Source organism: Penicillium waksmanii (genome assembly GCF_028829765.1).
Source record: "Penicillium waksmanii strain IBT 27052 chromosome Unknown utg000002l:1.0-3326099.0:1.0-3328782.0, whole genome shotgun sequence".
NCBI classification, from domain to species: domain Eukaryota; kingdom Fungi; phylum Ascomycota; class Eurotiomycetes; order Eurotiales; family Aspergillaceae; genus Penicillium; species Penicillium waksmanii.
Window position 1 is genome coordinate 1,320,101 of NW_026643249.1, and position 24,960 is coordinate 1,345,060.

General features: G+C 50.5%; 8 protein-coding genes across 8 annotated transcripts; 1 reads left to right on the plus strand and 7 right to left on the minus strand.

The window, feature by feature from the left end:
• Positions 1-129: 129 nt before the first annotated feature.
• Positions 130-1,772, plus strand: N7481_002171 (membrane insertase OXA1; the record flags this gene model as incomplete). The annotated part of the gene is made up of 3 exons (XM_057261390.1): positions 130-219; positions 289-1,041; positions 1,104-1,772. The coding sequence occupies 3 exons, from the start codon at positions 130-132 to the stop codon at positions 1,770-1,772; spliced, it is 1,512 nt and encodes a 503-aa protein (XP_057126322.1).
• A 3,200-nt stretch (positions 1,773-4,972) lies between these two features.
• Positions 4,973-6,565, minus strand: N7481_002172 (acyltransferase family protein; the record flags this gene model as incomplete). Its single annotated transcript, XM_057261391.1, has 3 exons — positions 4,973-5,643; positions 5,704-6,331; positions 6,410-6,565. 3 exons carry the CDS (start codon positions 6,563-6,565, stop codon positions 4,973-4,975), a joined length of 1,455 nt encoding a protein of 484 aa, XP_057126323.1.
• Positions 6,566-8,066: 1,501 nt separating this feature from the next.
• N7481_002173 (transcription initiation factor TFIID subunit 11 family protein) lies at positions 8,067-9,201 on the minus strand (the record flags this gene model as incomplete). The annotated part of the gene is made up of 3 exons (XM_057261392.1): positions 8,067-8,598; positions 8,677-8,777; positions 8,827-9,201. 3 exons carry the CDS (start codon positions 9,199-9,201, stop codon positions 8,067-8,069), a joined length of 1,008 nt encoding a protein of 335 aa, XP_057126324.1.
• A 906-nt stretch (positions 9,202-10,107) lies between these two features.
• N7481_002174 (adenosylmethionine decarboxylase SPE2) lies at positions 10,108-11,675 on the minus strand (the record flags this gene model as incomplete). The annotated part of the gene is made up of 2 exons (XM_057261393.1): positions 10,108-11,498; positions 11,555-11,675. The coding sequence occupies 2 exons, from the start codon at positions 11,673-11,675 to the stop codon at positions 10,108-10,110; spliced, it is 1,512 nt and encodes a 503-aa protein (XP_057126325.1).
• Positions 11,676-13,291: 1,616 nt separating this feature from the next.
• On the minus strand, positions 13,292-14,751 carry N7481_002175 (TATA-binding protein-associated factor TAF6; the record flags this gene model as incomplete). The annotated part of the gene is made up of 3 exons (XM_057261394.1): positions 13,292-13,837; positions 13,907-14,325; positions 14,382-14,751. The coding sequence occupies 3 exons, from the start codon at positions 14,749-14,751 to the stop codon at positions 13,292-13,294; spliced, it is 1,335 nt and encodes a 444-aa protein (XP_057126326.1).
• A 561-nt stretch (positions 14,752-15,312) lies between these two features.
• Positions 15,313-16,688, minus strand: sfh5 (CRAL/TRIO domain protein; the record flags this gene model as incomplete). Its single annotated transcript, XM_057261395.1, has 2 exons — positions 15,313-15,988; positions 16,045-16,688. 2 exons carry the CDS (start codon positions 16,686-16,688, stop codon positions 15,313-15,315), a joined length of 1,320 nt encoding a protein of 439 aa, XP_057126327.1.
• A 1,459-nt stretch (positions 16,689-18,147) lies between these two features.
• Positions 18,148-19,159, minus strand: N7481_002177 (PP1-complex regulatory subunit GLC8; the record flags this gene model as incomplete). Its single annotated transcript, XM_057261396.1, has 3 exons — positions 18,148-18,253; positions 18,314-19,022; positions 19,093-19,159. The coding sequence occupies 3 exons, from the start codon at positions 19,157-19,159 to the stop codon at positions 18,148-18,150; spliced, it is 882 nt and encodes a 293-aa protein (XP_057126328.1).
• Positions 19,160-19,849: 690 nt separating this feature from the next.
• Positions 19,850-24,857, minus strand: N7481_002178 (uncharacterized protein; the record flags this gene model as incomplete). Its single annotated transcript, XM_057261397.1, has 4 exons — positions 19,850-22,997; positions 23,070-23,179; positions 23,234-24,633; positions 24,818-24,857. 4 exons carry the CDS (start codon positions 24,855-24,857, stop codon positions 19,850-19,852), a joined length of 4,698 nt encoding a protein of 1,565 aa, XP_057126329.1.
• Positions 24,858-24,960: the final 103 nt, after the last annotated feature.

The following is a 24,960-nucleotide window of genomic DNA, read 5'->3' on the forward strand; positions in this document are numbered from 1 at the left end:
TCCAGACGGGTGTTTACCGGCGCTTGGCCGCCCGGCAGAAAAAAGTCTCAACGCCGGCGCGCTGCGATTCGTGGCCGATTCTCCGCTACCCCAATCTTGTCTGGCAACTCGTCATATCTCGAAATAAAAATGATGGGAGCTGCTGGTCTGAAAGGGCCCAGTACAGCGGCCGCGTTTGCGCGCCAACGGCTTACTGCGGTTCCTCGATCTACTCGATCGGTTGGTCTCGTTCCTGTCATGTCATGCCAGGACCGGAAGAGCAGCAAGACTGACTGATTCTCTGCATAGGTATCGACTTTCCGATCGCAACACTCACGGCTTGCAGGCCTTCGGGGCCAATTGAACTCCGGTCTCTCTGCCAGTGCCCCATGGCGGGCTGCTTCAGTCGTGGCTGGCCCGGCTGCGATTCGTTTCAATTCGACTTCGTCCACCCCGACATCCGATCCGGCCCCGGCCAAGAGTGTGTCAGATGGACTTCCCGAGGCCAGTGACCTTGAGGGATTCGATATCTCGAAAATCCCTGAGTCTATCGGATACTTGAAAGAACTTGGACTGGACTTCGGCTGGGGCCCTGCCGCCATGATTGAATGGTTAATCGAGCATTTACACATTACCGCCAGTCTGCCATGGTGGGCCAGTATCGTTGGCGCGGGTCTCGTCGTCCGTCTCGCTTTGCTGAAGCCGATGCTTACTGCCTCAGACCAAGGCGCCAAAATTCAAAACCTGAAGCCTAAGACTGAACCCATTCGCCAGCAGATGATGCAGGCCCTGAAAGACTCAAACCAAATTGAAACACAACGGAAGAGAGCTGAATTGTCAGCACTAAATAAGGAGAATGGTATCAACCCCTGGAAGAACTTGATCCCAATGCTGCAAATTCCCATTGGTTTCGGTACCTTCCGAGTTGTTCGTGGCATGGCTTCGCTCCCCGTCCCAGCAATGCTGGACGAATCTGTTCTCTGGATTAACGATTTGACAATTTCCGACCCTTACTACGCTCTACCTGCCGTGACCGCGGCATTTATGTACATGACCTTGCAGGTTGGTTCCCCCTTTTCACACCCAAGTCGGCGATATAATCCAGCTAACTTTGACTAATACAGCGAGGTGGTGAGTCTGGAATGGGTGATTTTATGAACAGCGCTGCTGGAAAATCAATGGCGATTGGTTTACCGGCGATCTCCTTCCTCTTCATGGCATTCATGCCTAGTGCACTCCAGCTTTACTTCGTGGCTACCGGTGCCTTCGCTTTGGGCCAGTCCTACATGGTCACCTCCGACAAATTCCGCAACATGCTGGGTATGACGATTACCAGAAAATATGCTCCGGATAGATCCGTCTCGGACGTGCAGGACTACCTTCAAAAACTGCAGAAGCAGGTGGATGCGCGACTGAAACCCAAGGCCGAGGTGGAGAAGAAGCCTGACAACCAGAACGTGAGCAAGATCGACAAATTGGTCGATGGCATGTCGGAGCACTTCCGTCAAGCGAAGACGGATATCACCACCAAGCTCTCAGAGGCATCCGGAAAAGGCCAAGCGAAGAACGCCGACGGCTCTGCCGCCCCGCCTCCGCGTCTGACTGATGCCGAGCGCAAGAAGGCTCTGGAGTATGAACAGGAGCAACAATCTGTGGATAGTTTCCGTCGTGAAGAGCGCAATCACGCCCGCCGGAACGCTCAGATGCAGGCTCTTCGCGCTGAGCGTGAGAAGGCTAAGGCTTCCTTCCAGAGGCACCAAAATGCTGCTCAGCAGTCCCGGGGCCGGAAATAATCTTTATCAGCATGTATAAACTGTACTATATGGCGCTGTACCTGGCAATTTGTTTTTCATGTATTCCAGCTTAGAATCAAAGAGACTACACTACTTTATATTCGGTGCACAGTAGTAGCCAAGCAACTAGAATTGGTTGCTCTCAACCTTGGAAGGTACAAGTGTTATACTGCCCAGGTGGATAAATCCGAGTCCCAACCTTCGAAGCAAAGTAAGCGGTCGAGCCGAGGCAATGTGCGTAGATTGCCAAGTCATTGAGGCGGTTGCAATGAATATGCATTTGAGCTTGATCAACAACTTAAAATTGAATATAGAGACTTATGCACTTGATACCGAAAACTGCTTTTGAAGGCTAGAAACAGTTTCCACCCGCGACTTGTGCGACAAAAGCTCTCCCACCCAGCCCTGTATCGCGACAGAAAATAGGCAAAATATACCACTCGATTCAAAAATGTGCACACAGATTTAATTCGTATGTTGGTATTTTTGCCTCGATACTGGTCCTGTGGGTCAGCGCTAGCCCGGCCGACCCTTAAGTAATACACTTGTACCCAATCCCTAATTCTTCGTCATGCTTCTACCTCCGCATCATGATCTCGCAACCCCACCTTGTTGTTGTTTAGTCCATCCTCATATCTCTGTCGTAGATCCGTGTAAAAGTTACATGCGAGTTGATGATCATCCAAGAAGGGTGTCCACCAGCACGGGTAAGAGTTATCTCTGGATGCTGCTTCGTGTAGTGCTTTCGGAGGTTGTTGGTGCTCGACTCAGGCTTCTGTTTACCATTAAGCTACTTGTAAGTAAGAAGTAAAAGGTCACTTCACTTACATTCTTTGCGCAGCTAGGTGCTCAACAAAAGTTTCACCAAGTTAGAGGCGCCAAATGCCCGATTGCTATATGGTAGAATATTAGTTGACAATTTTGGAAAACTAGTATTTTACTACTATTAAATATTTTACTAGTAAAACTTACCCCCTGATTTGTCACAGCTACTGGATCTTTTGCATCCATCCGAAGGAGTAGAACCCCATCGCTTGAGGTCTGGCTCTTATACCATAAAAAGGCTGACTACCAAAAGGTATCAGTTACTACTAAAGTAAATGACCAACGAAGCAGTACTTACATTCTCAGTTTACTTCACCATCTTGCTGAAACTCTATCTTAGATAAAGCTAGGGATATAGAAGAGGTTAGGGGGATATGGCTTTTTATACTAGTATTGAATATCTGTTGTTGAGAGCCTGAGGCATCAGTGCTGAGTTATCCATGCGCACCACATCCTCATGTATGCGTCTCATTCCATCCAGTTTCTTTGTTCAGCCTCTTTCGCTTCTTTCAAGTCTCCTGGATTTGTAGGATGAAAGAATAGCCGACTCTACCCAGGAGCTAGATATAATGGTGTGGACTGACTAAGCCTATGCGAAAGAAGGCACTGTCGTCGGTACCTCGTCCTTGACGAAGTTTCTTAGATGGTATTTCTTTAACAATACCCTTGTCCTAGGTTTAGAATCCTCGAGTAAATCCTTCAATGTTAACGAGCGATGGCCTGGATATTTGAGGCCGGAGATGCCGCAGGTACTCACGCCTCAACATTGCTTTTTCTTCGCCAGCTGTTCGAACAAATCAATTGATGTCAAAAACGAAACAGACAGTATTCGGAGATGCCCAACGCAAAGGCTATCGAGTATCGGGGAATATCAATATACTAGTAATAATGACCTCTTCCTTTGCAATCTGGGCTGCCGCACCTTGGGGTGACTTGAGTGCGAGCGGTCCGTAAGTATACTAGTATGTATGTCCGCAGATTCCCCATGATTGAAGTCTAATCCATTATTTTAGAATCGAATTCCTTGACACGCTAGAGGCTTGGAGGTGATATCAAGGTGGAATGCCTATTAGGTTGGAATTAAAACAGATTGTTAAAGCTGAGCTGAGGCTGGGACAAAGGCTTTCTTTCGATGAAAACTGATGACCTCGGGAGGCTTTAAAAAATCAATAGAAGGACTCAGACTCGCATACTGCACGTTATAATATTGAAGCCACTTTGGCAAGGAAAGCCACTCCAAGGTTTATTTTACTTTGGTTTATTCAAAGGCCTCGCAAATTAAGGGACTTGAATGAAAGCGGCCAGTTCGTGTGAAATCCTTTCTCATGATCCTAGCTACATAGATCGCAACTCTACTTCTATTTCCAAAATCCTCTCCATCCAACGATCCCCTGGAAACAGCATCTGACACTTCAGGCCGCTCAAAAAGTCCTAGCCTCATTTCTAGTTCGATTAATTCTTCAGTGAGTTCCGTGCGTCTCTGTATCATCCTGTCACTTTGTTCATTTTCTTGGGCCTCTGTTCGAACAAATTAATTCATGCCTGAAACCAGACAGTTCCCGGGATAGGCAATGCCCAGGGCAAAGACTGTAGAGGCTCGGAGCATAGTATCAATATAAGACTGACCTCTTCTTGTGCACTCTGGGCAGCCAGATGGCTCAAGCCCGCGATTGTCGTTGCCCGGCAGAAAGGCTTCTATCAAATCACTGAGAAAGCAGCTAGGCCCTTTTTGGGGAGTGAATCTGCTAAAAAATAAACCAGTGATAGCCCTGGCTTGCCAAGGCGTGAGGCGAGGCAATTAGCCCCCCGCCTCTCATCCTGGTGAAGCCAGTCATTTTTGAACGTGTGGCAATGTTAATCGTACCACGAGATATCGGCGTCGATACGAGTCAATCTTTCACTGGGCCAAGCAGCAGCAGGATAATTCAAGTTGTATGGGCGTGGACTAGGTCATGAGAAGGTGAGTTCTTTGGGCATACTTCATTGTAGGCATACCTGTGTTATGTTCATTCCCGAATATCGAATGACTTCTGAGTCAATATGCTAATGAATTTGCTTTACAATTGAGAGCCATTTTCGACCAAATTAAAGTTAAATAAAGTAGAAGAAATAATGCAAATGGCCACGGTATGAAGCTGATTATGGAGCTCACGATATCTCAAATTCCCAGCCCCGTGATCCAAAAAGGTATGTTCCCTCGCGGGAGAAACTGATAGCAGACATCGTGTTTTTGACTGAAAAAAATGCCCAAGAAAAATGCCTAAGATAAAATAATGTCGCTTATAAACACCTGTAAATGCAGGGGCGCCAGCCCTGATCCCATCACTTCAAGTCCCAGAAAACCACGAAATTCATATGCAAAGCCCTGGGTATCCTCAAGCAGTTTGCATAGGAACGGAAACAAGCGGTAAAGGCAAAGGGGCCTTTTCATCCTCCACAAACGCAGCCCGCTCAACCTTCTGCGTCAAAGATGCACAAAATGTATCGACATACGCCGTCCACGCCGCAGCACAAGCATACACGATTCCTATCCAAATTGGGATGCAAAAGGCAACTACCACCGGTGGACGGAGGGGTATCCAATCTCGTTCATCGTCGGTAGCGGCTTCACTTCCATCCCACGGCTGTCCGCTAATACCGTAGAGCATCCAAACGAGCACAACGCGCAGTAATGTGCCGTGGATTAGATAGACGGCGAAGCTTTGCTTACCCAGCCACAGGAGGAGTCTGTTTGATAAGAAGTCTTTCGTCGATGGTGATATGTAGATTGCTAAAATGATCATGTCGATTGCAAGGGCTGTGTAGCGTTTGCCGATGTTTACCTCGGGGGGAAATATGTATTCTGCCATTTTGAGGAGGCAGTTTGACCACGGGGACCATTCTGGATGCTCGCCTGGATAAGAAGCAATGCAGAGGCCGAAGAATGTTAATGGCATGGAAATTGCTTTTCGGCCGTAGGGGTGGTTTTCAATCCAGTTTTTGACTGTTGTTGAGTAGGAGAGGTCGCTGAGGAGTATGCCGTAGACTGCTTGCAGTTGGAATGTCTCTATTGCTTTTGTTAGATAGGTTTCTTGGTAATTTGCAGTCTAAGATGCAATGCACTTACCAGTATCCTTCGCAGCATCTTGGTGGAAGTATAGCATCATCCCGATGTAAACCATCATCCTGTACCGGAATCGCATGAACATCGTAGCAAATAGCAGAATGTATACCAGCATAGATGCCTTCAAGAGGGGCAGTAGCGCCCACTGATGATCGTCATATGCCATATACCCAGTTGTCCACGTTGACAAGAAATTCTTCCCCAAACGAAGAATTTCATCCCATAGCGAGTCCTCCAGCTCCGGCGCCGCATACCGACACCACCAACAATCTGATCGATTAGCCACAACAAAGCCTCCAAACTGAGCAATAACCCAAGAAATAACCATAGCGATTGTGGCAGGGAATATCAAGCGTGGTGGTCTGCGGAATGCACTTTTGGATATTGTTGTAAATGCCCCCATAATGTCGCCGGCGCGTGATTGTTTGAGAGGTTTCAGGCCACAGACGTAGCCAGTCAAAAATGCGAATATAGTAACCCCAATACGGCCTTGCCAGGGGATGCGCAGAATAGGCCATTGTAAAATTCTCGGAGAGACATCCTCGTTATCTCGTGGAGAGAAGAGGTCATAGTCCCAGGCGCGGGCGAGGTGGGTGAGAACAACTAGAAAAGAGGCGATTCCACGAAGGCCCTGGAGCAGATAATCTAACGTTAGCTTCCTGATATTAAATTGGATGTTGGAGGATATAGGCCTGTTTGAATTACGCACGTCGATCCATTTGACGCTTTTCCGAGGGTCGCCTTTTGTCGTTGAAGAGTCCCCTCGATTCCAAGAGAAGACAGCGGATATTGGCGTGGAGATGGGGGTTGAGGGGAGATTTTCTCGCAGACGAGTATAGATATGAGAGGTCTGAAGATATGGCATGGCGAAGGATGAAGCAAGATTTCACTTGAAGGCCCAACTTGAATATTAGGCGCCGCTGCACAGTATCAAAAACGCGTCAAGTAGCCAGCCAGCCCGCCAGAATATCAAAAGCCTCGGAAGCGTGTAGTGAGATTCATCGAGGTATGTGAAGCGAAGCAGTTGAAAGGTTGGAGTCTAAGAGCAGCAGGTGGAATAGGTTATACTCCCCACGCATGCTTCCCACAGGAGAATAATTAATAAAGCAGGAAACGAAACCCCAAAAAAGGAGACACATATCAGGAAAGAAAAGCCAAGCATGCTGCCAGAAAAGACTCGCCAAGAAAGAAGGGGCCTCCTGAAGAAGCAGGCCCTGACGCGGCACTGGCATAAACAAATTCCCAACCCATCCCCGTTTGAAGGGTGAAGGGTGCACTGCAGCGTGGGCAAATAGTACTAGTACAGTATGTAACAATAAGCCCAGTCAAAGCCCCAATGGCGCGCTCCTGAATCCAGTGCGAACCACGAGGATACATTTCCCCCACCGGCACCCATGGGCTAGGGATATCGCGCGTCAATGGCATTGGTATGCCAGGAAAGTCAAAGAAAAGCTTCTCCTTGTAGATACTTGGAAAGGCCAGTTGGTGGCGCTGGGCCCTTGCAGCGATGGATGCAGCGGCGCGGTCCTTTTTAGGGCACGGCCTGCCGATCTCGTCATTGGCTCACACAAGTCCCATGGCGTTTATTTCTTTAGATCATGAGCTTATCTCTACGAACATGTGGATCGTAGCGTGAATTGGTTATTTGGAGACTAATTTGCGCGGAGCAGTACTGGCAGACCAAAATGAAATCGCATATTGATATGGTTGTTGTTGATGCAGCTCCCTTTCAGACCGGTGCCTGCCAAGCCCTGGAGGAACTGGCCTCCTGGAGATCGACGGATGAATCAGATGCATTGGAATGTGTGATCTAAATTGGGGATATTTAATTTACACTATCCGTACATAGGTGTCACATATCTAAGCCATGAAGCCCATATTGAGCAAAGTCCAATATACGAAGTACGCCATGAATAGTGCGGTAGTAAAGTTAGCAAAGAGAAGGGGGAAAAAGTAATGATATCGAATTTTTATGTCCTGTCATAATCTCGAAATAGACGACCTGTCCGCTACTATGTAGATACTATTCCGCCGCGTAGCATAAATTCACCCGGCGGAGCGAAATCGAATGAACCCAGAAGCAAAAGAGATGCCCGCCCAACCAACCGAATACGCCGATGCAATGGAACGAGAAAAAGTAAAAGCAAAAGAAAATAGCAAAGGCCACGAATGATTAGCGGAATAATCGGCGGCCACCAACACTGCCAGAATTCCACGTAAAAGCACCACTCACTCCGAGGTTTTCCATACTCAGCCCGGAGTATCCAACACCACCGCCCTCACCATCACGCTTAATGCGCCGCACCGCTTCACGCAAGTGCGAGGGCAAGAGCTGGCCACGGTGTGGATTGGGTGGGAGGCGGAATTCACGACGTTGTCGAGGGGGGGATAGGACTTGAAATTGCGGACTTGGTAGGTTTTCTTGACGGGGAGGGGGAGACATGTGTTCCGGTTGCGGGAGCTGGAGATGATGAGGCGAGGTTTGTGTCGGACGGCTCTTTCTTGATGCCATTACTGTGAGATCCGGCAGCAGGAACTGGTGTGCCTGAGGGTGTAGGCGTTGCTGGCTTGGACTGTGACTGTGCAGCAGCAGCGGCTTCAGCTCGTTCAGCTCGGGCCTGCGCTGCCTTATCAGCTGCGGCTTCCTGGGCCTCGAAGGCTTCACGAGCGGCGAGATCGTGGGCGTCGGCCCATTCATCCTGAACTGTTCGGGCTTTCTCAACAATTTCACCGGCAAAGACCTTCGTAAAACCATTCACTGTAGTCACGACGCTAGCCGGGACAGACTGTGAGAGCGCATGATTGACGATACGACGGAGCGACTCCTTCCTAAGCTTTGCTCGCTTGAAAATATCGTACCGCTCAGACTGCGCGGAATTAAAAGCATCGACAAGAATCCTGTACAGCGGAAATGGGTTAGCCTATCAAAAAATCCTCTCAACCATTTTCGTAGTTGCAGCAGAAAAAAAAACATACGCAAGATTCTTCTTTTCAGCCTCCGTATCCGTCGTCCCCTCATCCCTCCCCAAAAGTTCCCCTTCATCATAATCATCATCCTCATCCCCATCATCTGCATTCTGTCCACCAGCGCCTCCCGCACCACCGCCACCACCACCCCCCTCTAACCGATGCCCCATCACCATCAATCGAGCCCAACCGCGTATCACCCGCCCTCGAGCTAAGCGCATCCTCGCGCTCCAATTCCCGCGCCTTCTCGGCTTTACTCTTCCGTCCACGTTTCTTTCCACGCGCCGCAGCGCCAGAAAAGACCCCATCAGCACTCGCTCCGCCGAGACTTCCCGTAAAACTGCCCGTCACACTGCCAGCATCGCTCGTCGCGCCAAAGCTGCGCTCCGCGTCGAGGTTGACTGGGAAGGAGGTTTGGCGCAGGGGGTGCATGCGCGCCTTTTTGCCGATTGGTTGGGAGGCGACTGAGGATATGGATGGTCTTTTTAGGGGGTTTGGGCCCGGGGCTTGGTGGTAGGGTGGTGGTGAGGACATTTTGAATTGGTTGTTGAGGATGGTTGTGCGATAAGTGTAATTTTGGGTTCCCAAGGTTGTATTATGGTGATTTGATTAAGGTAAGATACGATGGGGCTTTCGTTGGTTTGTTCAATCAATTAATGTACTGTTGGTGGTAGGTAGATTGATGGAGAGAGACTCGGCGAGGGTCCGCGGACTCAAGTGTTGTAATGCCGAATTCAGGAGACGGGGAGCGACATCGATAAGAAGCGAAGCAGGTGAGAATGCCTCGGGGAGCTGAGTCGCCTGGATCAGATATAGCTGATGATGACCTCCAGATGATGGTCGACTGTTGGGTTGAGCGGAAATCGTTGGTTGTCGCGCGACTGAAAGTCAATCTGATACTTGAGATAACTACGATACTGCCAGATAGCGACGGGCCTCACCGCTTTCCAGATCGACGCGCAACTACAGAGTATACGAGTACGTGATAGGCAATAGGTAATAGTACTCATCGGAAGATCATTCACTATTACATAGGTCGCTACACAGGAGTATTGATTTTATCCAGTTGAAGTATTGGATGGGCAGTGAAAAAACTCCGGTTATATTATAAATAGAGAGTGGCTTCAAAGCAAATTCACAAGAAGGAAAAAATCGCTGATGAGGCCCAGCTTGAAGCATGGACAGGAGAACAAGACAAGACGCTGAGTGCATGAACATGCAATGCTGCGTACTATGTAAAGACAGGAAGTTCAAGTTACAAGTTCACAAAATTAAAAGGCAAAATGAATACCAATCACAAGATGGACGAAGACTGTGCAAAGAAAAAGTCGAATTCGAATTCAACCGACTGCGTAGCATGACGTCTGGAAAAGGCCGGCCAGAGGAGAGTGAAGACAGTGGAAGCTCAAGGGCTTCACCTTTCAACTACAGGGTGAAGCTCTAGAACTTCTCTCCAATCCGGGGTGCCCCCCCTTTCCAGTCGTTGCGCTCATAGTAACGGAACACAAGATCGTACCCGTTCAGCTCGTGAACGATACGGTCAACACGGCGGTAGCCTTCCACATGCTCCATCTTGGGACTGCGGCGCAAAGCTTGGCGCTGCGCGTGAGAGACCTCGTGGAAGCCGGTTGGATCGGCCTCAAGCTCCTCGACAGAAGGCTTGGTCTCGAACAAGGTGATGCTGAAGCGACCAGGTTTGAAGATATCAACAACCTGTTGGATGATGTCGGACGTGGTCTTGCCGTTCTGGGAGTGCGGCACATTGGTCTCGAAGGACGCGTATGAGCAATGCGGCTCTGGCGTGACGTGAACGGTGAAGTAGTGGGTCGGCCCCTTGCTATCCGGAGCAGGAACAACACCGTTGGCAGAGAAACCGCAGGGTGTGAAGAGATATGCATCAATGCGAGCATCCGGGAACTTGTTCTTGGGATAGACGTCCGAGAGACCGCAAGAATCAGAGACCACAGTACCAAGAGCATGGCCCTCTGTTGTCAACTCCGCCGGCAAGATGCCGCTATTGCTAGCCTTCATATCAATATCATCCTCCGGATCGGAGTTGTTGCTGAAGACATCCAAGTGTTCGACGTCGTCATCCTTTTCGAGGCTGCGGAAGCGTTTCTCTGCCGTGGCGGCGGCATTTTCCAGAAAGAATTGCTTCGCGTTCTCTTGGTCGAGATCGGTCATCAGGACCTCTAGAGTCTCATCATGCTCATCACACTCGGTGGCGACAGGAGAGGGAGGGAAGTCGAGGACCTTGGTCTCAGTCTCGGTAAATTCAACCTCCTCCTGTGGGCTCGCCGGGGGAGTGAGCAAGGTGTGAGGCTCAGTCAGGTACAAGTACCAATGCTCTCCATTCATCTTGCCAATCATGTAGGCGCTACCGTTCTGGAACAGCTTGTCCATGTTGCGAACCTCATCGCGCCAGCTGCGGTGAGGGCCGCGTTGACGGTCGGGGAACAAGAAGTTCTTGCGACTATAGAAAACCCGGTAAGGGGCCGCAGCGACAGTGATTCCGCGAGACGGAGGTGCAGTAGCGCGCGGGAAGCCTGCAAATAGAGTGGCGATCTCCAAGATGCGCGGGAGACCGGACAGCAGAGTCGTGGTACCACATGTTTTCAGAATGAGCTTGTGCGGCCAGACAAACATGCTGGACTCAGACAGCAGGTAGGCATCCGCATCCTCGGATGAGACAATGGAGAGGACCTGGCAATTGACCAAGTCGAGCATATCCTTCCAGATGTCGCTGGGAACCTTCTTTAGGCCCTCTGGGCCGGCAGCGCCAAGCTCGCTGGCAGACGGAGCAAACCATACTTCGAGCAACTTCTCGGGACCTATTGCGATTGAGTCAGAGCTTGCAGAAATATAAAAGTGGGTGGCATGGACTAACCTTCAAAAGCATTGCTGGAGTCAAGGTCCTGAGTGGCCTCGTAGTTGATGGTCAGAGAAGGCGTCCCCGCAAAGGAGGATGGCGAGGTTGTGTAATTCTTCGGAATACCGACGTGAACCATTTCCGCTGAATGTTGCAGCCTAAGCTGTTACAATTGAAGCACTGAACGGAATGAAGTTGTGGGAGACGTCGGACCGCCCTGGGAACCGTGTGTATGTGGAGACAAAAGGCTTTAGAAGCACTGTCTACTTGCTCAGACGCACAAGGGGGCGGTGCCCGTCTGAGAAGAGAAGGCCTTTAGGACGAAATTGAACTGGCTAACAGACCAGAGAGATGTAAACCCGAACAGACCAGAAGGGCCGCTAGGGAGGGAGAAATGCGTAGGCGAGGAAGAAGATCGTACAAGGAATGGTGACGATCAGTCAAGTACCCTCGTCCTGGAAGATACCGATACCGGTAAAAGTATCGGGTCTAGCAGAAGAGAGTATCTGCTTTGATATTGGGTGATGAGGGGAAGTGGTGGGTGGAAGTTATTTGCGGGAGTCGCGTTATCGAGGCCTGCAGGGGACCAAGACGAGCCAGGTTAGCAACGGCGATGGTATGGATGCGAAAAAAAGAAAGAAAAAGAAAGAAAGAAAAATAGAAGGGGGAGGGGATGGAGGGGAATCAATTGTGTCTGTGACCAAAAAAATATTTGTGATCCGGTTCGGATCTATTGCGGGCAAATTGGAGCACGATCTGCGTGTTCCGAACGGTTGTACGACAACCGATTGGGGAAGATAGGATCCAGGGAATCGAGAATTGAGACAGACACGTACTTGGCAGGCTTAGAGAGAAATCGCAGAAGATCCTTTGGGCTCATAGAAATGGGCAAGGAAATCTGGGTTAAAATTGCAGGTCGCGCGGGGCCAACATCAGTGAGGGGATGTGGAAAAAAAAAAGAACGGGCACGAGAGTTGTCGGTTAGACTCCGAGGGCCTCAATGGGTGCCCGAGATGCAATTGATTACTCCGGAAGCAGGTCACGAAGGTAAGGCGTAGACTTAGGGGTCTCGTTGGACCAAATATGCCACGAGTGGTCGATTTGAAGACCTCTTGAGGAGGGGTGACAGCTGCAAAATGTGTTTGCGCTTGTTGGTGGTTTGGTTGGTAATGAGCGATTTTATCTGTGGGCCCGGGCTCGTGGGGCGCGATGAAAATCTGACATCAGGGAAATGCGAGTTAGCGGGTGGGTTGGGCTGCAGTCGAATTGACGACCGGGACTGGGATTGGTTACACTGTATCAAGCGGGATGGCAGGATATCACGAGAGGATCGTGTCAAGAAGAGAGTTGAATGTTCTCTGAGAAGAAACAAGAAGCAGCAAAGCAGAAGCAGCAGCAGGTTGAAGCCAAAAAAAGAAGCCGCAGGCGACAGTCCCGATTGGGAAAGCACACGAGCGGTGAAGCGGGGCAGAATTAACTTCCCGGCGTGCCTGAGCGGAGAAGCGGGCGATCTTTCCCAGTACACACTTAGTACATGATACATCTACGCGGGGATATCCGGATTGGATGCCCTTGTGGAAAATAAAGAGGCCTAGATGGTCTGGGAAACGTCATATCTTGAATGAATACTGAATACAATACTGCAATACCCCAACCTTCCCCCCCCTAAACGCCTGAGTCATAACGCCATGTCCCGTGCTGCAACCAAGTTTCCTCCTTCCCCCCTTGGCCAAATGCAATTGCACAAAATGTTCCCTAGGCTTCCAGGATTATATGGGCTAGCTGAACCTCGTTGGCCTCGGCAATGCGAGTTGCGATCAGATCCCCCACCTTGTCGGTTAACTTTGACCGCAATTCCTCCGTCACTGCCGCCGGGTGGCCATTGGCCAACAACCCTTGACTATCCCGGAGCGATGCCAGAACGGCCACCAACGCATTCAACACTCGTTCAGCGGCAGGTCGTCGAGCAGAATCATCGATTCCATCACTGAGCAATTTCGAATAGTCGCTGAGATTGGGGATGATGAGCACACGCACCACCTCCGAACCACCCACCGACTGCATTCCGATAACAGCTCCGTAGTGCGCCCCAAATGGTTTGGATGGATCGAGGAAAGCCTTGAGGCAAGATCGTACCAGTCGAGGCTTGAGCATATGGGAGGAGTGAGAGTACTTTTTGGCAATCAGACCGAGCAAAGTTGCTGCGAGGTCACGTAGCGCAAACTGCTCGGCCAGGTCAGCTGCGCCACCGAGCTGCCGACCGATGAGACAAGTCAAGATGGAGGGGACAAGGGAGGCGATCTAGTAATTAGTAATTCTGTTAGCGGGCGGACGGAGTGGTGAATGAATGAAAAGCAGAGGGGAACTCACATAAGGGTCTACGTAGAGTGACTGGTTCTGAACCAAGGCTTCGGCCATGTGCATGACCTGTGTCAACACAAAGATATCCTTAAGACTATGCGTGACCTTTTCGGCTATGAACTGGATAAAGTATGGCACCAATTGGTGAAGACCGGGATCTTCACGCAGACTGGAATACCCAGACGTGCGAAATTCCTCGCTATTCTCGTCCAAGACGGCGCTGCAGACTTTCTCAAAGTAGAGCTGCAATTCCTTGGACAACACGTGTTTCACCAGCGGCTTGACAGACACGTCACCAGAGCCGCTCATCGCAGCCAGTGTAGAGTTGGCGTTAGGTCCCTTCGATGCCAGCTCGAGGTTGCGGGAGTCGGATGCCGTAGGATTTTGGGAGATGGAGGGCTGCACGCCTTCCACGGCCAGCCAGTGACCTGCAAGACTCGTCAGTTCATGTGAGATATAACCCAAACCTTCAGTCTAAACTTACCAGTGAAGGAGACTTCTCGCGGCACCTTAGGCAAAGGCGCATTGATAAGCTTCTCGAAATCCACTTCCTCGTCTTCAACATAGAATAACGGTTGACCGGGACCGAGTGATGCCTCGCCGAAGCGGAGGGGCCGAAGAGACTCATATCCGTATAGGGGCTCGACATCCAGATTCCGTAAAGCAAGAGATATGTCCTGGGTGGTGAGGACGGTGCGTTTCGCGTGGCGCATCGATTTCAGTGCTTCCTCAAGGACCTGGGCGACCCGGTATTCAACATCGCGGGCAAGATTCTCGGTCACATCGTGGTTGAGGTTTGTGATGCCGACGGATTCGGCAACATCGCGGATATTATCTGGATTCCAGACCGACATGTTGGCTTAAATATGGTCTGGGTGCGCGAATGGATGAATCGGGGGTAGGGTATCGTTGACCGACGAGGCAGCCGAAGGTCGGTAGAGATGATTGGAGGGTCGGAAAAGATTTAGCAGAGAGTGAATCGCATTCTGAGGATCACAGCTCTCAGCTCAGGGAACAAGGAGAGGTTGTAACTAAAAGTGACGAACCCCGTGAGTTCGATGGCCTATCAATATCTTAAGGTATGGACTAAGGTGGTCGCGAGGAAGCTTGTCGATAAGAAGGTGAGTTGCGCATCTGGGTGCTGTGGTCGCCCGTACAAGCTTGCGGGACCGTGGTGGATATTCCAGAACTATGTACACACCTGGGCAGTACGAGTATCTCCCTTGTCTTTGTTTACTGACACCAGTTCATTCAATTATGTCAAGCTTCATTTCAGCTGTTAAAAAATAATATTTTTGCACAACGGCTATCTATCTATGAAAACACTTAAAACAACGCACCAAAACAAGAGTGGAGAGTGTCACGCACAGCTCCTTCGGGTATCACAACAGACGGCTCAACAGGAAAATGAGCTTTTACTTAGTTTCCTCCTTGACTTCCTCCTTGGCAGGCTCCTGAGTTGTCTCCTTGAGCTCTTCCTTGACAGTTTCTTCCTTGGCAGGCTCAGTGGCAGTGGGCTCATCCTTAGAAGCTTCCTTCGCTGCCTCGGGGTTCACAATGGCATCAGCAGGAGCAGCACTTTCGCCAGAAGTTTCAGCAGGCTTCGCCTCTTCCTTAGGCTCCTCCTTATTCACTTCCTTAACTTCAATCAGCTGGACTGTGCGAGCCTCCCCGTCGTCCTTCAGGACCGAACCCTTTCCACCATAGGTCTTAGGGAGCTTATCCGCGATCGCAGCAGGGAATTCGTGAGCGAGATTGGCGCCATTGGTGATGGGGTGGAACTTGCGGGTCGTGTTGCGGCTTAGAATGAGCTTCATAGCAGAGAACATCCAGCCCATGATGGAGGGCACATTGACGAAGAACTTCTCGCGCAGCAGCTCAGGGTACGCGGTGGAGAAGACATCGATGGTCTTCTTCGTCGCGGTACGAACTGCGGGGTCCATACGGAAGAACTTGACATTCAGATAGTCGTGGACTTGGACCATCTGGTAAGGGTCCTTTTCGCCGTCGTAGTCGATCACGGTCGTGGCATCCTTCATCTTCAGGTCTTGGACGGCAAGTTCCATGAGGGCTGCGCGCCATCTGACAAATCTGTTGATATAATTTTTAGTTTCATTTTTTGGAGCTAGAGCGAGGCTTAGACTTACTCGTCCGAGTCTGAAAAGGTCGCGCTCATATCTTTGACTGCGCCATAGATGTTCCACGTGAAGACCAGAGGACGACCATCCTGCTCATAGGTAGTCAGGTATCCCAAACCCCCGTATTTGGTAGCACTGTAGCGACCCGTCTCGATTAGCGCCAATGGGTTGGTCTGCTTGCGCCATTCGAGAGCCTTGCGAAGCTGGTCCTCGGCGGCTGCCAGGTTGCCCTCGTTGGCTCGGAGGAACTTGATCAGCACGTTGACGGTGGGAATATCCGCGGTATCTTTGAGAGGCACACCCCACATCTCATCGTGACCAGTCTTGGTGAGAATGGCGGGGAGGTGGTCGAAGAACTCGCCCAGGGACGGAACGTTGGTCACGTATTCTGGCTTCTGGGGCTTTTGCTCCTCGGGCTTAGCTACCTCAGGCTCGGCGGCGGTAACAGTGGTGGCCGTAGCAGGCAAGACTTCATTCCTGACATGTTCCTGAGTTTTCACAGGCTCATCTTTGGCGGGTTCCTCAGGCTTAGTCGCGGTATCAGTGCCATTGTTCTCAACAATAGGGGCCGCGGGAGTTTCCGAGGACTCGGCCGTCTCCACGACGGGCTTCTCAGTGGCAGGAGTCTGCTCGATAGGCTTCTGATCAGACATGGTGCTGGTGTTTTGTGAGAGAAAAAGAATGAAAGGAGAAGTACGGAGACGAAGTCGAGACAGAGAAACAAATCAGGGGGGAAATAAAATAAGGCAGGGGCTAGCTGCCTATCAATCGAGGCCCACTGTGTCTCCCCCACCTGTCATCCCATCCAAGTTCCCATCACACTAATTACACCCGCGACCGGGCCGATTTTACCTAGACTTGCAATGACCACTGGCATGCATTGGATTCTGACATAGAAATCGGCATCCGAGCCACCAGGGGGTTCCTGATTGCGGCTAGTTAGATACTAGCACCTATTAACTTGCACTAACTAAGCACCCTACTTCAATATTATACTATGAATAAGCCTCAAGAGTAGTCAGTTTAGATGGTCATCTCATTTGCTCCGGCACTTGAATATACGAGTACTACTAATATACACCAATAATCAACCCGAGATCAAGTACTAGTATGGGTATCAAGCGTCAAATTCAGCTTTGCCTACCATACTGCTAGTATACTTCCTCTAGATGCCCGCTACTAGTACGGAGTAGCCTATAGTAGATCTTTTATAGTACCACCTGGGCACCCAGTAGCTCCAATTTGAACTCCACGGCCAAAGGAACGATTGAAATACTGTTTCAAGGTTGCAACAGTCGTGCGACCCCTTAGTATCTCCAGGTTTAGGGCGAGAAGTGCGACAATTCTATTGCAGGTTACGAGTCACACATGATCCTTGGGCAATTTCCGAAAAGACTCTAGCCAAAGTATTTATTATTATACATCCCGAGGTCCACATTAAAATTTCGGGTTCCAGGGATATTCCGGTCATTCGCCCTGAGGCTCCGCTCTAAAGTAGTTACTGGCATACGATGTTTAGAGGAAATGCGAGCGGGTCAACTTGGACTATAAGACTTGTCTTGTGATAGATGAGATAGGAGGCTTGGATCACACTATTCTATTTATAATTTTAACTTCGTGGCAATGACGCTAATGTACAAGTGCCAAAACATCAGCGAAAAGAGATGCAATCTCACTGAAAAGGGGACTATCACAAACGCCATGTAAAACTAATTTGACAGGCGTCACAGTCAGATATGGTTGTCATTGGTTCTCTACTACAAATCTAAACCCACAGGCAGGAAAGAAAAGGAAAGAAAAAGAGAACCAGTCTGAATACCTGGCTCATTCATCAAAAAGGGCAAGGTGAAGAAGCCGAATCGAAGAATGAGAGAGGAAAAGAAAGCCCGGAACGAGAGCTCAAGCGTTAAGGGGAATATACAGATGACCAAAAAAGAAAAGAAAGAGAAAGTAGTCAGAACAAACTAGAATGGGACGAAACAAAACGAGGCCACCTAAACGGACGTTTATACCACCGTGGCGGGAGACGGGCCATGAAAAGGATAGAAAGAAAGACAGAGGGAGAGTGAGAAAGCGGGAGAAGAGAAGCTGTCGTAGAATATAGATGCGTAACTATTGCTCGTTGCGGAAACGATCGGGAATTTGGGGCATAGCGGGTGGGGGACCGGGTTCAGTCTCATCCTCGTCTTCTTCCATTTCATCAAGCTCTTCAGGGTGCCTGGAGGTACGCGTTAGCAAAATCCAGTCAAAAAGCTGACGTAGATGTAGTGAAACATACGCAAGAAGTTCCTTGATATTCCTCATTTCGTAGTGCTTCTTCCGATGCTCCTCGAACTCGCGGTGTTTCTCCTTCGCGTCGTCCGAGGTGATCAGCCCGTCGCCATTCACCTCACCACCCATGACCACGTGCTTATCACTCTTATGAGAATCCGTGCTCATGCTGCGATCGCGGTAGATCCGGGGGTCCGAAGCCGCGTCTGCGGTAGCCTGGAATGTATCTTCTGCCTCGCCGAGCTCGAGGTTGGGAATGTCGTCTTCAGAGACGCCTTTCTTGTGGGGGTGGTTGGACTTGTCGGGGTTGTCGAGCTCGTCAACAACAATATCCTGCGCATCGAGGAGGCTGTCTTTCGCCCCTTCCAGACGCATCTCCTCGTCGTCTTCGGTGGGATCGTAGTGCGGGGCATACGGAGTCTTGGGCTCATCGATCTTCATTTTCGCGGTGCGGTCCTGCTCCGCCAGGTACAGGTTGGCTTCGTCCCACTTCAGACGGGGCTCGTTTTCGTCCTGGGCACTTTGGACGGATTGTCTGCGGGATGAAGAGCCGGGTCGAGTGTTGGAGGAAGAACGACGGCGGCCTGCGTTCTGAAGGGTATTCTGGAGGGTGATGTCGGACACTTCGGGGATGATAGGTACTGGGATGGGCCCGGCGAGTGGAGCAGCGGGAGGTGCGGAAGCGGAGGAGTAGGACTTGGTGTTCTTGAGGATTCCTAGTTCACACAGAGCGAGAAGCTATCCGTTAGCCCTGCTGTCTCTATTTGGGACGGAAAAGAAGCCTACCTCTCGGGCGCGGGTGCACATCTTCGGTGCTGTGTGCCTTAGCCGGCATATGCGGTGCGGTTGTCATCATGGATAGTTGGTGAAGAAAGACGAGGATACCGTCCGATTTTCAAGTGGACGTAGGCAAGAAATATCCCGGAGGGGTAGAAGTAGGAGGCTTAGCCTGTCAGCCGCTGTGTCAGATGGGGAGGTATGTGTGTTCAGCTGGGACCAAGATGACCTGAGGATCAGTCTTCAGCTAAGAAGGTTTGTAGTAAAGAAGATACGGGGAATGAGAGCGAAGCCACTGGAAGGAGTCAGCTGCGATGGAGCTGGAGTTGGAGTTGGAGTTGCAGCTGGAGTTGGAGTGGGAGAAGGCGGGCACGTGGGGCATTTTGATGACGTCGGCCTTGGCGCCTGACGTCTTCGGATTGCGGCCTGAAGGCGTGTATACTCGTAGTAGTACTAGTTAGCATGTACTAACTAGTGTAGTTACTAGTAGACTAGTACCAGTAGTTACATGACCTCTCGGGCTTTCTGAATAAATTCCTAGCTTCACGTATAATTGAGAATCCATATATAATTTGACCTCTAACACCAGATGAATCGCCCAAAGAAGGGGTATCTGTATATGCAAACAAGCAAGGCCCGCCTCGTGTAGCTCAAAATAATGGAAGTAAATGCAAAATAAGAAGAGAAAGGTAAGAAAATATCGAAGGAATGTAAAGAATGTAAAGAGAGAATTGGTGTGGACCGGAGCGGAGCGGAGCGAGATTGCTTAGGCAATAGAATCAAACTCCTCTCGCTCACGGAGACGATTGCGAGCAAGGAGATCTCCTCCACTTGCTGATAGCTGCATCCAGTGCAGTGCCAAACACATACTTTGTGGGTCTGACTTGGAATCTTTACCGCGCATATACATCATTTCAGCCTTGAAGGTATCTCGCGGACAGGTCAGTGGTAGCGTGACCCGAGGAAGTCGTTCTGGATGAGTCAAGTAGAGGATAGCTAGCTCGCGTTGAGCGACTGGATTGCCCTCTTTAGCGGTGACGATCCACATCGCCGCTGCGTCTTCGATCGCGTGGCTAGGTCGAGGGTAGAAGTCGGAGCCAGGAAGCGGGTGTCGGCACATGAGCTCTTGAGATACAATACGGTCCGCAATTTCGACCATGGCATTGCAGACCTCGTCCTTGAGACTCAGAGCAGCGAGGCCAAATTGAAGGAACGCTGTGCCCCGGTCGGTTTTGCTCAAATGGTCGCTGGGAACAAAGGCAGAAATAAACTGCAAGTCCCGGAAGAGAGTCTTCGGCTTGACTTCTAGAATCAGGTCACGTAAGGTAGCCACGATCTCATCCTCAGATGGTGGACAGTAGTCCGATGGACGCGACTCGCAGGTGACTGAATCGACTGAGGTGATAGGAGCTTCTGGATCCATGGAAGCCAGCCCTGCTGGTCGCATCTCCGAGAAGCTGTGACGGGTAGCTCGGGGTCGCGGTTGGCGGGGACCCTGTAAACGATCGGCACCGCTAGAGTATATGTTGCTAGAAGTACCTGCCAAATTGGCATCATGGGACGAGATGAGAGAGGCGACGACTAGGGACCTTAGGTCTCGGAGAGCATTGAGTTTGACAAAAGGATTTCCATGGCGAGAGAAAACTTCGATCAAACGATGGAAGACTGCCTTGTATGAAAAAGCCGATTCGTCATCTTGATTCGATTCTTGGTCTCGACTAGAAGGGGATTCATCGCTCGGCGAACTCTTGCGGCGAGAAACAGGAGGCTCGAGAGATATGCTCCGTCGTCCGCCCTTTGTCTGGCGGTGTTGCTTGGCACCTTTTGAGCGTTCTTCGTAATCCGCCCAAAATTTCTCAACGGCGGCGTGCCTCTGCATCTGTACTCTAACACGCGTTTCATCGAGTTTGTTGGTGAACCAGGCATCTGTTTCACTGCCACAGCTCCAAACTGGAGAGCCTAGATCGCTGAGAAGTAGACTGGTTAAGGTTTGCCGCAAGTCGTCCATGAATGCCGATTTCCCCACTGTCTTGCGTTCAGAGCGGCGAGTTTGTCGAGTTGCAGTTTCACTGAACATTGAAGGTGGTCGTGAGTACACACTTGATACGCTATTAGCATACATAGGGTGGCGCTGCGGTGCGGACCAAAAAGTGCTGCAAGTATCGCCAGTCGATGTTGATGCTGCACGACCAGGAGAGCCCGCGATGGATGATATATCGATGGAAGGAAGGTCACGAGCAGGGCGAGTTTTATCCGAACCAATGCTCTGGACGGACGGTCTTCGCCCCATGAACGGGGTTTCATGGGAGAACCGTGGCGTGAACTCGGGCATATGTATGTTGCTTCCATATAATTGACTGGTATGCATCGGGTCCTCACTTGCGGTAGTCGAAGGCCGAGGCGTTGTCGGCACGGACAACCCTGGGAACGAATGATTGCCATAGCCCTCATACCTTACTCGCTCTCTTTGAAATAACTCGCTGGCCCACAGAACAGGAGTTTCTGCCATGGTCTCGCCAACGAGGCGACTGATACTTGTTCGAACCTCATAACAGAATCTGTGGATGCGTTCTTCGCCTTTGCAGAAATTATCAATTGCGTTGTGGGCCAGCCACTTGCGGGTGAGTTCCACCTGCTCATCTGATAATTTCTTTGGGCCACCCTGACTACTTGGTGCTTTCATCATGTTCATCACTTGCACTTCAGGCTTTTGGAATAGGGATCCCCCTAATGAACGGGCCCCGGTACGAGAGCGCGGTTCCTCAGGCATATCGAAGTAGGGGCGAGAGGAGTAGATCATGGTCTTCAGAGCCATGGCCACATGACGAGCTTCTTCATACCTCATGGAATTCTTGACATCGGTCATGTACCACATTTTATTGCGAAGTTTGGAGATAGTGGTCATCAAGCTCTTGACATGTGTTTGTAGACAGCGGAGGTTTTTGCCCAGTGACACGAAATCACCTTCACAGCGATCGATGACAGCGCGGGATCTGGTCAGGGAACGACTACATGAGCTGTGCATTGGGCCGAGAATCCATGAATCATCTCCCATAGGCGAGGAGTCAACAGTATTGCCTTGTCGAAGTTGGCGTGAGGCATTCCACCAATAGTGTGCACCCACAAAATTAGAACAGTGGTGAGAAGAAGCCATGGCTTGGTTGAAGCGTTGCTTCAGCGATTTTGATAAAGTCTGGAAAGAACTTGAATCGCGGCTGATGTCATCCGAATCATAGACTTGATCTTCTTGAACAAGTCGAATTATGGCTGTCTGGAGTGCCTCATAATTTTCTTCTAGGCCAAGACTTGTAGACTGGGCGTCATCATCACTTTCAATGACAGAGGTTCTTCGTGATCCACAGTCCGGAAGTAGGCTCCATGTGAGACCACGACCATCCTGAGCGACCGAGAAAATCGTCCAATGCTCATCCGAAGGAGCTTCCAACCGTGGGCGCTCGGTTGATTCGTCCGAATCAGACAACTCGAAGCGTATCCGTGCGGCAGTCTGACCGATTCTACTCTCGGGGGCAGACATAGAAGAAGTCTCCATGGAAAATACAGAGCTACCTCGAGAGATGGGGCGTTTGTCTGCATCATGGGGCGACCGGAAGAAACCAGGTTCATAATATGAGTCTGGGCGAATGTTATAGGTGGGTGATAGACTTGAAGCCCAAGAGGAGAAACCTGCTGAATCTTGGGGAGAGTGTAATGTGGATGACGAGCGTGGGAAAAGAGCGTCTAGTAGTGTAAGTATGTCACTGGCAGAAAGCAAAAGAAACGTCGACGAGTTATTCCCCAGGGATGGTGTCAGAAAATCCATCGCTGGGAGTTCGGTAGACGAAGGGGGTTGGAGGCGTGAAATCATGCTATCAACACGCCGTTTGATGGATGGCCGAAGAATGGAAAAATGGTTCCTGTATCAAAATTAGCCACCGCACATCTTATATGGATAAAGAAATGCGAGGTGAGCATTGATTGAAACCCACATAGAACGTAAGACAGCGAAGACTTGAGAATAGGCCCTCAGCCCAACCTGCCCAAGCAGCTTCTCACGAGCATCTTTTCGAATATGAAAATCGAGCAACAAACCGTGTGCCTATCCGACAAAACTTGTAAGAATGAATTCGACTTGCGGGAGGGAGGCTCGTACCTCTGGATACGTTAAGGCGCTATAGAGGAACTTTGGGAAGAACCACTGAACAAAAAGATACTCAAGGAAACGACTGCGGCTGTCAAGATTGTCCAATTTACAAAGCACAGCTTTAGTAAACTGGAGAACTGTAGAAGGAAAACCACCATCGGGATCATCGAGAACACGGAATAGGTCATCCACGGCAGAAGCAAAGAATTCCTCGGCGACATCGGTTCGAAGGGGATCCAGAGCCTCGGCAGCAAAGTCCAAACCGGCAGGGGTATCTATATGCTCCAAAAGGAAAGCGCCGGTCTGCAGGATATCCATAAGGTAGAGTTCGAACTTGGGACGGGCTTTCCAGTTGCTGCCGGTGGCCCATGCAGACAAAATTTGCCCAATGAGAGGGTAGAATTTACTGCTACCTTGGGACATTAGTTGAGCGCAGACAGAAGACCACATGTCCAGCCGTAATGTAAAATCCGGTGTCCCGGACTCCAAAGGGGCGGCATAAACGTTAGAAAGCAAGATGGAAAGCGGATTGGTCCTTTCAAAAGCATACGCATGGTCCTTGAACGAGGCTGATTGGGTTGGATTTCGATTAAAGGCATATTGACCTCGGAAGGAACGGGAGGAAGAAGACGAAGAAGACGGAAATGCAGGGTCTCCGGCGTCCAAAGCAGTGGCTGCGTTGGTAAAAGAGGCCAGTTGTGATGAGGTGAAGCTGCGGAGACGGTCGACCAGGAACTGTGGATCAGAACGAACCAGCCGTAAGATCTCCAGCAAGTCCGCCCGGGATTGAGGGCTTAGTTGGTTAAAGAGGTCCGAGGAGCGATCCAATTCAGGCTCCGAGGATTGTTCCTGTTCGTCCAGCGATTCATCTCGGTCATCACGCCGTGCACTGGATGTACACGACTCCTGAAGATCATAGAGTGTATGATATAGAGCGGCAAAACTGGCCTTATCATCATGTTTGAGAGCTTCGACCAGACCGCGCTGGACTGTATTGCCGATCCGGATTATGCGCGCAGAAACACCGATGGAGACCTTGGTGGCGCGCAGTCGCTTTTCCAGTCGCTTCCTTTGGATTTGTTTGCGTTGGCTTTGTCGGAATCGCATGGAGAAGTCTTCGAAAGAGACATGGGGCCCTTCATCTCTAGTAGCCGTGGGAATCGCGGGAATATTTGGATGCGGGGAGTCTTCTCCAGGAGATTTGGCCATGAATTTGGGACTGGAACGGGCCGAGCCACCCAACTCACCTGGCCCCACGCTCTGTTCCACTGGTTCTATCAGAGGAACATCGGAGGGCATGGTCGCTGATGGCGACGCTGGTGGTGAAGGAGGAAGAGGCACTGATGAGGGATCTGCCCGATGCGATGGATCACATGGTGGATCAGTCTGGAGAGCAGGAATCCGCACGGCTGGAGCAGATCAGATTGGGATCAAATCAGGCAGCGAGACGACAAGGAACCAGGGGAGTGGGTTCCACCCCACGAAAGTGACAATGCAAGCACAAGCTGAAACAGCCAAAAATGGAGGGATAGGCGCGCAAGAGAGGAAGAAGAAAAGACAGAAGCAGAAACCAGATAAGAAATCGAGACGTACTGGTAGAGGACCAAGGGTCCTCTTGTGGATAAACCACCATTTTGTCTCTTGTCGCGCCAGGCGGAGAACAGGATCGCGAAAAGCCCCTGGCCGCGATGGGCGGATGCTTATCGCATGGTTCTATCGCGGGGCAAGAAACCGGC